The sequence below is a fragment of the Lepidochelys olivacea genome (assembly GCF_965140295.1).
Source record: "Lepidochelys olivacea isolate rLepOli2 genome assembly, chromosome: 1".
NCBI classification, from domain to species: domain Eukaryota; kingdom Metazoa; phylum Chordata; order Testudines; family Cheloniidae; genus Lepidochelys; species Lepidochelys olivacea.
In genome coordinates this window covers 81,506,707-81,518,919 of record NC_140411.1, presented here as the reverse complement: position 1 = coordinate 81,518,919, position 12,213 = coordinate 81,506,707, and the positions used below count along the sequence as shown (strand labels likewise).

The 12,213-nt window shown below is 40.7% G+C and overlaps 1 protein-coding gene across 3 annotated transcripts in view; it reads right to left on the bottom strand.

Annotated features, from left to right (window-relative positions):
• Positions 1-7,147: 7,147 nt before the first annotated feature.
• The window catches only part of UCHL3 (ubiquitin C-terminal hydrolase L3), a 60,637-nt gene continuing 55,571 nt past the window's right edge, over positions 7,148-12,213 (bottom strand). For all 3 annotated transcript variants that reach the window (XM_084622629.1, XM_084622630.1, XM_084622631.1), the window contains 2 exons: positions 10,325-10,383; positions 7,148-7,369 (listed from right to left, as the gene is read on the bottom strand). In XM_084622629.1, the coding sequence (XP_084478755.1) occupies positions 7,286-7,369; positions 10,325-10,383 (143 nt within the window). In that variant the 3' untranslated portion in view covers positions 7,148-7,285. The remainder of the gene's footprint in view (positions 7,370-10,324; positions 10,384-12,213) is intronic.

Below are 12,213 nucleotides of genomic sequence, written 5' to 3'. Positions count from 1 at the left end.
CCCTGAGGCACCACCTCCTCCTCCAAGGGGTGCCATTTCAAATTGAGGGGGCAACTTTGTGATTCCAGGAGCTACTTAAGCACCTGAAAACTAGTTTGTTTGTTTGTTTGTTTTTGCAAATAACAACTTAGAAATTAGCTGACTGAAGCACTGTATCTAATCCCTATAGAAAGAAAGGGAAATATACATATATACAAACACCAATTAAACCATATTTTAAATTTATATGTAAATTTAGAACAATCAGGAGATAATAAAGGATGATAGCCCAATCCCAAGCCTTGAAATATCAGTTCTGGAGCTTTAACACAGATATCAGAAACACAAATTTGATACTTTGTACACGATCTTTACTAGAGATAAATAAAATTGTCTTACTTTCTCTTCCCCACTCTCTGTTACTGCCATTATCTACTCTATTTTAATCAATTGCTTTTCACTGCACTAAAAACACTAATTTTAACATACTCAGTTAAGGATTTTTCCCCCCTTTTATTAAGAAGGGGGAATTATTTTTCTAGTTATTTTGGCATTTATGTTTACTGACCTCAATCGTGTACATGACTCACTAACATTTGACTCCATCATTACTATTAGTATCAGACTTGAAACCACATTTATTTTTGTACAAATTTTAAGTTATTTTACAAATTAACTAAAAATACAATTTGAAAGTAAGCAACCCTCATCTTCTGAATGTCTAAAGTTAAGTGTTTCAAAAACTAAAATAAAATAATGAACTTTGAAAGAATAAAATTACAGAGAATATATGTGCATTGCACATTTTGAAAGGAAGTACCAAGAAGTAACAACAACAACAATACAAGAGTGCATCTGAAAGAGCTTGTGTGTTGGGGAGACTGTGTGAGAGAGTGTGTGTGTGTTTTGGGGGAGTGTGTGAGTGTTGAGGAAGTGTGTGAGAGCATGCATGTGCATGAGAGAGAGCATGCATGTGTGAGACAGAAAGAGCATGTTTGTGAGAGTGTGTGTTGGGGAGTGTGCAAGAGAGCATATAAGTGTGTCTGTTGAGGGGAATGTGTGCATGTGAGTGTGTTGGGGGAGTGTGGGAGAGCATGCATGTGTGAGAGTGTGTGCATGTGAGAGACAGAGTGTGTGTGCCTGAGTGAGTGTGTCAGTTCACTATGTTTTTAAGAAAGCACTCAGAGTCAGGAGCCTGAAGGCTTGTTCAGACACCAGCAGCCACTGGCAGCTCCCACTCCAGACCCAGAGAGGCAGCAGTACAGACAGGTTCTCCCCGTCCTGCCATCCAGCTCAGTGGAGACCAGGTACATGGGCAGGGGGAGGGGCACACCCCAACATCAGCCCACCCCTCAAGCCCTGCTGCTCTGCACAGCAGACAGGATGCTCCCAGTGATCAGCTTGGCTGGGGGGGGGGGGGGAGAATAGGAGCAACAGCTACATGGCAATGGAATGGGGGAGGAGCGGCATCCCTGTTCCAAAGGAGTCACCTGGCTGTTTTCTAGAGTGACCAGACAACAAGTGTGAAAAATCGGGACAGGGGGTGGAGGGTTTAGGAGCCTATATAAGAAAAAGACCCCCAAATCAGGACTGTCCCTATAAAATTGGGACATCTGGTCACCCTACTGTTTGTCCAACTGCCCCCCCTATAGCTTGGGTTCCTTTGCCCTCTCCAGATGCTTCTGCTCGCTTGGCTGCCTCTGTAAGCCCAGCTGGCTCTTGGTGGTCAGGGGGGACTCAGGTACCAAACTCTGCACACGGCGTCCTCTGGGACACCACCCAGCCCGTCCACCCCTAAAGCCGGTCCTGAGTGGACATTTTCCATTTCTTTAATCTATGTTATATTTCATACACTTAATCATTAGTGTAATGTTGTGGAGGTGAGGGTTTTAACTGTTCCTTAAAGATGCCAGTCAATTTGATATCTGGGGGGGGGAGGGGGGCTTTTTACCACTTATATTAGATAAAAGAAAAGGAGTACTTATGGCACCTTAGAGACTAACCCATTTATTTGAGCATAAGCTTTCGTGAGCTACAGCTCACTTCATCGGATGAAGTGAGCTGTAGCTCACGAAAGCTTATGCTCAAATAAATGGGTTAGTCTCTAAGGTGCCACAAGTACTCCTTTTCTTTTTGCGAATACAGACTAACACGGCTCCTACTCTGAAACCTTATATTAGATAGGATTTGAATTCTGTACTGGAGTCTGAACTGCTCATTTTATACTCACAATGATTGTGGTGCAAGTTCCAGTAGCAAGCTTCCCTACAGTCTTACTACTATGCTTCAAGCCTGACCTATAGGAATCCCTTTAAGTTATCGAAGGGAGTTAATTTGCTCAGTGTGTCTACTAAGGATATGTGTACCCTGCAATGCAAGTCAGGGGTTAGTAGGACTTGAGTCCACGGACCCTGGGCTTGAAAGCTCAGGGCTTGAGTGTCCACACTCATTGGTGAGCCTAAGGTTTAGACTTTCTGGACCGAGGCCCCACACCCATGCTCCAGTCTACATGGTAGTAAGCAGACCTGAATCAGGCCACCATATCACAGGCTTCTTAGCTCCCTCCCCAGTTGTGGCCGCTTGCTGGCCCGAGTCAGACAGAATTGTATGTAGACAGAAGGTGAGTTTGGGCTTGAGCCTGAGAAGGAGCCCAATCTTTCATTGCAGTGTAAACATATCCTCAGTGATTGGAGTCTGCTGAGACTGCCAACAGTGATACGCATCATAATGTCCATTGATCTATTTTGCCCCTGTATCTTCCTCTCTCCTGCCCATGTATTCTCCTTGCTGTTTCCTGTCCCAGTTACTCTATAATCTTTCCTCTCTTCTACCAAAATCTTCTATATTCTGACTTTCCAGTTGTTCTTGAGTTTGGCTCTCTCTAGGGTATTGTGCTCTGGTCTCTGTGGTAACTACATACAACTGTTCTGGATAGAACTATGCCCAGAGATGTCCCTAGGCAGTTTCTCTCCTGCTCTTCTGTAGAGAGCAGGCACATTCATTTGCCACTTCAACTAGATACAGGTGTGATGACTAGATCAAACCAAACTGCTCATATCCAGTTCAGTAATTTGCAAATCTACCATCATATCAGAAACCATGTTCATCTGGGTAAAGGGGAGGTCTGTATGTAGAATGGTGGTATAATTTGAAACCCTGTATCCATTAGGAAATGTGCAATCTTTTAAGAAATCATTGTTTAAAATTTCCTGACATTTAAAATTACCTTAAAATTACATATATGCTAATTTTTGCACTAAATTTTCAGTTACACTTTTTAAACAGTTTTTCTATAAGCAAAAAAGTTTAATGGGTGTTATCATTTATTCATATTTTGCCAGTGGCTGACAGAATGCTGCACATCCATCAAGGTTTTAGATTTAAAAACATCAAGAACTTAGTTGTAAACCAAGCATAAGTAGTAATCATTTAAAAACTAGATCTTAAAGTACTGTGAATCCTCAGCTCCTATTAATCATTAACAAATAGACTAACTCATGATAGTATTGCTAGGCTGAAAGCACTAAAACTTCCTTGGATAAAAGTTTTTGCAGTATACATAAATGAAAGCCATACCAGATGCACAATATTATTGGTAAGTGTGAAAGCAATTCCAACAATTTTTACTAAAATGTGTTTGCTTGTAAAAAGCATACTTGGATTTCAATCAGTTGCATATTGAAAAAAACAAATTGCCTGCCTCAAGCTATTATGAACTTCATTCTAATATATCTGTTATGAAATCTGATTCCTTACATTCAAATCTATGATACACAAATTGGATTTTTAGCATATCTACTCATGCTTCTGTTTGACCTGCATTGGTGCAACTTCACTAAGGATAGCAAATTGTCCTAATCCACAGATCACAATTATAAATGTAATTTTGGCTGCTCCACAAAATGTATTTGATCTCTGGCTGTAAACTAGATCAGGGTTTTAGATGCACAGGGAACATTTCTCACAGAGGCTTTTTTATGATGGTAACGGGAGCTGGTAGAAAATGAGGCATTGACAAACCAGGTACTTATTTATTAATTTCCCTCATTTCAAGCTGGGTGAATAGCAAGAGGTCTGTAGTAGGAAGACAGATAATTTGCACCATGTAAACCAAGTACAAGTACCTGCATCTGTTCATTTTTTAAAAGGTTTCTTTTCTTTATCGAAATTCTCACTCAATGAAAGACCAGTTTGACAGTCTTTTGCATCAAGCTGCTTTTTATACTGCATGTTGGACACTTTCTCTTTGCTGGCAAACCAGACATGTTACCTTTGCCCATATCTTCCCAATCAACCTTTTTGGGAGAGTGCCATAGTACACTCTCCCAAGAACACTCACCACAGAACAACTGGGTTGCCATTTTAAGAGGTAAAGGCAGTTCCATCCCAGTCGTCACACATTGGGAACACAGTGCAATGGCAGTTTATATATGCTGAGATTTTGAATAGTGAAAGAAGCTGGCGTTGACGCCACACTAATAGGACAAACAAAGGATCTTGAGGCAAAGGTGACTTAAAACATAGGGTAAGATTATGGTTTCAGCAACTAACAGAGAGGATACAAGGAACTTCAGGAATGAGTGGAATCAACTAGGTAATGCCATCTAGAGGTAAATCTTCTTTACCAAAAGGACTAGAATACTACCTAGCCAGAAACTTAGCTGTTTCAAGCACTAGGAACATCTTTAACCTTTGTTGCAGCAAGCAGTAAAAGGAGAACAAATGGCTCCTACACTTCACCTGTGCCACACTGAACTGAGTAGAAACAGCTTCACTCAGGCATCAGGTCAGAAACAAGATTTAGGGTCATAGCAGCAGTGGCCCTAAAATCTTAAGGGTGAAGTTGCTACAAGCAATGTGGCAGAATTTAGGGACATTCATTCATGGAACAAATTTCAACACAGAGTATTCTCTAGGTTTGCTGAAGCATCGCCAAATATTCTACACTCAGAATTTGGGCTTTCTAAAGGGAAGTTCACATGCTTGTGGTGTTTTGGTTACTGTAATATTTACAACTGTTACTGATATGTCTCTTCCAGTTACATTACATGCAACATAGTGCAAAAATTATGGTACAGGAGAAAAAAGGTACAAATATTACAGAGCTGTTGCAGGAATGGAGCTGAAAGTCCGAACTGTTTAACTTTAAACTTACCATTGGCTCTGGACAATGAAATGAGAGGTAGTAATCTATGTATCAATTCAGGTAATGTATTATCACCCACCGGAAATACGTCACACATGGTGGTTACAGAGTCGATACACCTGATAGTTCTCGGATGTGAAGCAATTTCATGGAGTAGAGGCTTTGTACAATTACAGCTAGAATCATTATGTACTTGTGCTGCGTGATGCATCCAATTGGCTGAAAGTTGAAGCTAGACAAATAAGGCACAGGTTTTTTTTTTAATGAGAGTGATTAACCATTGGAACAATTACCAAGGTTGTGGTAGATTCTGTCACTGGACATTTTTAAATCAAGATTGGATTTTTTCCTAAAAAATATGTTCTATTTCAAACATGAATTAATTCAGGGAAGTTCTATGACCTGTGTTTTGCAGGAGGTTAAACTAGTTGATCATGGTGATCCCTTCTGGCTATATAATCTAGGAATCTATAAATTGGTGCTAACAGCAAATGAACATGGAGAAGACAATATTTTACTAAGACGGATCCTTTTAGTGTGTGTACCCCCAAGTGATAATTAAAGCAAAAGCTTGTGTCATGTTTTTCCACAGACAGCTGTGCTAAATATTTAGTACAATACTATGTGCAATCAAGACAGGTTTCAAGACATTTTTAAAAGGGTACTTTTGATTTACAGCCACTACACACATTTTCTAAACACAAAAACACATTGAAATCTACAAACCCTCTAGCAATCTGCTTTTCAACTGAGTCAAATATATGTAGGAAGCTTTAAGGATGGCTGTTAAAGGATACAATATTGTATGACGCACACATAGCAACATCAAGTAGCAAACATCTACAGTTAAGGTTACCTGACACTTTACATTACAGACCCATTTTCATGACTGAGAAACTTCAGCATTTGGACTGAAATGTTTCCACATCATGTGTCTGCTGCCTAAGACTGCCTTTTTATTTATTTATTTAGAAAGTTTCAGCTTAAAAGATTCAGACATTTTCAAGAGTGAGGTTAGGGAAAATACATCTTGACAATGTTAAAAATTGTTTTGTTGAGAAGCTCTAACAACAGTTTCATGTTTTGGAACAGGGAGATGAAAGCTGGTGAGAGACAGTCACCCTATTGTCAGATGTGCCTTTTGCCATCCCTGTGAAAATTTACCAAAATCTGGACATGCTGCAAGCCTTTGAAAAAACCAAAACCTCCTCAGTTTGCATATTCTTAATAGATTTGTAAGAATTTAGCAGCTAAATTCTCCTAAATTCACACCCACACTGATCATGCTCCATCCCCGTGTCCTGACCACACTGCTCCTACACCACTCCCATAGAGCAAATGAGCATGCGCCAATCTGAAGTGAGAGGTGATGAGCAGGACATTCCCTGCCATTGCTTCTCCTGACTGCTAGGGGCCACTGTGGCACCAAGCACAGGAACTGAATGCAGGGAAACTCTCTCCCCTACACTCTCAATGCTACCCCTGGCTGGTGCCCAGGCAGATGTGCCCAAAATTAAAAATATTAAGTTTAATTATATAATGTTAGTACTTAAACTGCCTGGATCAGAGAAAAACAGCTACGGCTACTTACTGATGGTAACTTTTTGGGAATAAGCCTCTTCAAAATCTCTTTGCATTTATAAATATTTTAATGAAAACTACTTTTTGGTTTTCTGACTGACCTGAATAAGTGCTTTAAGTGTATTAATGTTAATTTATTTTTATATTAATTTATCATTACAAAACAGTTTGAAAAACAAAGAGCCCTACATTTTACATCTCTGTTGTTGTTCATCAATGTACAGTGTAGTCCCTGAAGTGTGTCTGAATGCATACGTTCAATTCTGGTCTTCTGGTTATCTACTCTTTAGTTGATGAACTGGGATAAAATATCATAGGGGAATAATTCAGAATAACTAAAAGGAAAGATGAAAGTCAACTGCATGGAAGATCTTTGGTGTGTATATGTAAGATTTTGTTTCAAAACAATTGCCTTAGGAACAAGCAACAAGATGCAGTAAAGACTAATTGAAGATTTAATCCATATATACTCACATCATCAACAAGTTAGTGAAAGTATCAAAAGTCGTACATTAATATATGGCAATATTTTTGTTTTGTTTCAGTAGATTAGTGGTGCAGCTTTTCCAAATGGGATAGTTAAGCTGCAGACAGAGCAATTGCATTAAATCTTAATTCTTCTGGGTCACGTTCCATGAACTTCTTGCAAACTTCTACTGCATCCTATTTAAAAAATAAGATATGAAAACACACAATCACTACTTATTATATAAAAACACACTATTACTAAAAACAATTAAGCAATTGGCACATGAATTAAATACAGTATTGTAACTATGATTTACAGCAGTTATGTCCCTCATGATTCTTTCACTTTCTACACAAACTTTACCAGGGTGTCAAACTGAACTGGAATTAATTTCTAATCTGAGTTGACACTGCTAAATATTACTTGCTGTGCCCAACGTAAGCAAGTGTTTTGAACCTCAGGAACAAGGATAATTTATTTAGTTGTTGCATCTAACAGTATGGAACATTATGAGTTACATTTCAAAAGATGAGGCAGCTACATAATTCTTTCTGCACGTTTGCCTTTAGTAGTACTGCTGCATTCAGAAACTTTTCTCCTTCACCTGCAGATGTAACTGAACTCCTAAGCAACATCACCAGCTTTGTATGTTGGGAAAGTGGAAGACTGTATATAACTCCTGTATCTAATCTAGACTGAGGGTGCACCACACAGTGCTTGTTATTTGTGTTAGAAAATATGAGGCATGTGAAGGAATAAAAAAGGAAAATATGCACTCATTTCACACACACAGTGTGTGTAATTTAAGAAAAAGTGACTTTGGCAACTTAAAGAAAGCAGCCTGTGTGTCTCCAGCCTCTTGCTTCCCCAAAGATTATGTAAAGTGACCATAAATGTTAGCTCTCTATGCGTGGTGTACTCCCGGGAGAATTCTGCACCACTGCGCAATGCAGAACTTTTCAGAAATTAACGTTGGGTGTGTGGAATTTCCTCCCCCGACAGAAATGGGCTGCAGAGATATTGGCCGCCACTAGGGGCCACTGCACCCAGCAGAGCCCAGCTCACAAATAGAAGACAAGGATGGCGAGGAGCGGGGGGGTGTGCTGGAGGATTTCCAGCAGCTGCAGTTCTCAGTACCCCCTGAAGGAAGGAGGCAGTAGTGCGCAGGAAACTGTGGGACCCAGCATCATCAGGCTGTTTCTCCATCTGGATCCCTGGGGGTCTAGGAGGGTAGGCTCTGTGAATGTCTGAAGGCTGACCTCTAGAGGGTAGGGGATGTGAATGGGCCAGGGAGGGCCACATGGCTGGGCTCTGGGCAGAAGGGGGTGTGTCTGGCCCCTCATCTGGGCTCTGGGGGAGAGGAGGCAGAAAAGCAGGAACTGGGTTGTTGTAGAGGTTTCTTTAACTCTCTACTCCTGGGGGAATTTGTGTGTGTGTCTGTATTGTTACAGACATACTTGCTGACAGGTATTTTGAAATAAATTACCAAAATAATTGAAACTGGCATGATTATATTATGTTATTTTGACAAATAGAATATGCAGAATTGCTCAGAATTTTAATATATGTGCATAGAATTTTTAATTTTTTGAACCAGAATTCCCCCAGGAGTAATGGTGCTATCTGTTCCCCGACTGGCATTACTTGTGTGTGAGAAAAGTTTATTCTCAAACCAAATGTATTCCCTTTGGATCCATTTTGCAGTCAAACAGCTCCGGGCACATTACTCCTGGGGGAATTCTGTGCCAATGCGCATAATTCATGTTGGTGCAGAATTTTTTTCCCCCCCTGGTAGAAAATGCATTCTGCCCAAGAAGTGCTACAGTACTACCTTTTACCCACCAGAGCCTGCTGTTGCGCCAGAACAGCCAGCGACTGGCAGTAACAGCTAGCTGCATTTGTCACAGCAACCTGTCCATGGAGCCAGGTTAGGAGGCCGAGAGGGGCACATGGGGCTGCTGAGGGGGTGGGGGTCAGACTGGGATTCAAAAGTGCTAGTGGGGGGACAGACTGGGGCGTGGACTCAGGAGCTAGTGGGGTGACAGCATTGAGGCAGGTGTAGAATGGGCAGGGGCATAGGGGAGTGCAGGGCTACATGGGGACAGGAGAAGATGTGCCTGACTGACTGGGAGAGGCTTGGGGTCAGAGTCTGCATGGGGGGGAACTCCCCAGCTCCCTAACAATCCGTACCCCACCCAAAGAAAACTGTTCCATATTTCTCCTACCCATGCCCAACAATCCTTCAGGTTCACTCCCAGGCTTCTTCCTTCTCCCTCAGCTCCTCTATTACCACTGACTATCTGAACCCTTTACGCTGCTTCTGATAGGTGTGGGAAATACATTTCTGTACTGTATTTTAAATGAATTACTCAAAGTTCTATATTAATATGGATAGTAGGAAATCTGTTTTTCAAAAAACATTTCCTGAATCTTTCTTGTCATCTGTATTGTTTCAGACATACTTGCTGACGGGTATTTTGAAATAAATGACCAAAATAATTGAAACTGGCATGATTACATTGTTTTATTTTCACAAAATATGCAGAATTGCTCAGAATTTTAAAATACTGTGTGCAAAATTATTAATTTTGTGGTGCAGAATTCCCCCAAGGAGTAGCACATTAAAGCAGCAATGAGCAAGTACGTTTAAGATAAAAGAGGTTAGAAGGGAATAGGTAGAACACAAATTGTGGGGGTTGAGAACTAGGGCAAAGACTATAAATGCTGGAAGAGAGAGAGAGTGCACCCTTTGTTAGCATGGCATCTCTCAAATTATAAAGGAAATAAAGGGAAGGAAAATAAAATACCTTCGCTCAAAAGTCCTCAGACACTGGTCATTTCAGGGCTCCCCCATCATGTATGCATGGTTTGAGAGCAACAGAAGCATAGGAACACCTCAACATGGGAGAAAAGGTAACCTGATCTATGGGTATGGTACCCTTACAAGATTTCTGCTCAAGCAGCTCTTGTCCACCATATTAAAATGTTCTGTTATACACAGAAGTAACGGCATGGGTATTCTGAAATACTACTGGCTGAGAACTAATTAGAGGCCTTTTCCTCTTATCCCTTCCCTTACCCAACTACATATCTAGGAAGTGCATAAAGTTCAAGTTGCACAAAAACTTAAAGGATTTTTCTATTCTTACCTCTAAAAAAGTGTCATCACTAGTTTGTCCATGGTTTATTGGAAAAGGTTTGCGCCCATCTGTTGGAATACAAGCAATTATACAAAATATAGTTGTAAAACGAAAACTGGAAAACTTGTAATTTTCTCAGACAAGAACATAAACCCAAAGCATTAAATAATTCCCTCCTCGTATGAGGACATGCCACAAAGATCAGCTCAGTTTTTCATAAACTTAGCATACTAATCGTAATGCCCAACTGTTCAGCACTTTCCCCTCTAAACAGAGTATTTCAATAGGAATACAGTATTATAAACAATGACAAATAATAACACTTTTTTAGTTGAACATAGATTTTTAATACACGAAAACTTTCAAATCAAGGGGTAACCTTGAGTTCTAATTATTTTGTTTCTGGTAATGTTTAAGTTCTTTGGGTTTTCCAAATAGGTCATTGGAAAAAAAAAAGTAGTTATTTAGTGCCCCCCCCTCCAAAAAAAATTACTTGCCTGTACAGAAACTGTTCTTCAAGATGGGCACATATACATTCCACTTCAGGTGTATATGCACACAATGCACCCCTGCTCTCTTCATGTGCTGAGTCAAGGACATAGAAGGGGCATATTTACTGCCTCCCTCTCCATTCCTTCACACTTCTGTATATATAATGTCTGAAGTAGCAGGGAAGTGGAAGGATCATGGAATGTATATGTCACTATACAACTCGAAGAACAACAGTTACTATACAGGTAAGTAACAGTTTATTCTGTTTGGGGATTGGCCCTGCTTTGAGCAGGGGATTGGACTAGATGACCTCCTGAGGTCCCTTCCAACCCTGATATTCTAGGATTCTCCTTCACCTGATTGTGCACATACACATTCCACTTTGGATGACACATCAGCAGTTCCCTTACAGGTGACGGGACATTGGATCACCTGAAACAGAGACTGTAGCACCAACTTGCCGAAGGCTTGAGTGATGGGAATGTCTGGAAAAAGGTAGGAACAGACGGAGGGACGTTGCTCAGAAAAGCTGATGAAGTAGACTGACCTTTAGTAGAGCGAGCTATTGTCCTGAGAAGAGGAGGAGGAGATCTTAGGAAAGCTGCAGCACAGCTTAATGCATCAGAAACCCAATGAGAAATTTGTTTGACCCCTAACTCTCTCATTGTAGGCTACAATAAGCCTGGGAGAGAAGGTCTGAAGGACTTAGTGCAATCCAGATACAATGCTGGAGCTCTGTGAACATTTAAGGTGTGGAGCTTCTCTTCAACTTCGGAAGAGCAAGATTTTGGAAATAACACTGCAAGACGAATGGTTTGATTTCAGGTTGAAAGCTCAAACTGCTTTTGACAAACTTAGAGTATGGCTTAAGAGAAACTTTGTCTTTATGAAAAAATGTGAAAGGAAGATCAGCTAAGAGAGCATAACGTTCAAAACTCGCCTTTGCAGAAGTGACTGCTATTAGGAATGCCGTCTTCATAGACACCAGGGATAGTGAGGCTGTCATCCTGGGTTCAAAGGAAGAACCCACTAGTCTAGAGAAGACTGGGTTAAGATTCCATAATGGTACTGGATCAGACACGTGTAGATGTTGGACAAAACTTTTTAAAAAAATCTGGAAACCAGAGAGAGTGAGAAGATGGAAAACCCATCCACTGGTGGATGCAGAGCAGATACTGCTGCCAAGTGGACTCTCTCAGAACTAACTAACTGACGGGCCATAGGCCAGAGGATTTCAAGTGTAACGAACAGTCCAATACATGTGAAATCTCTCTGTAGCGGGTCAGTAAACGTTGAAATTGTGCCCAAATAGAGCACCTTCTCCACTTGCATACGTATGTCGCTCTAGTAGATTCTTTCCTGCTGCTCATTTAGACGATCTGAAGATCTCGGGAGCACAATCCCTT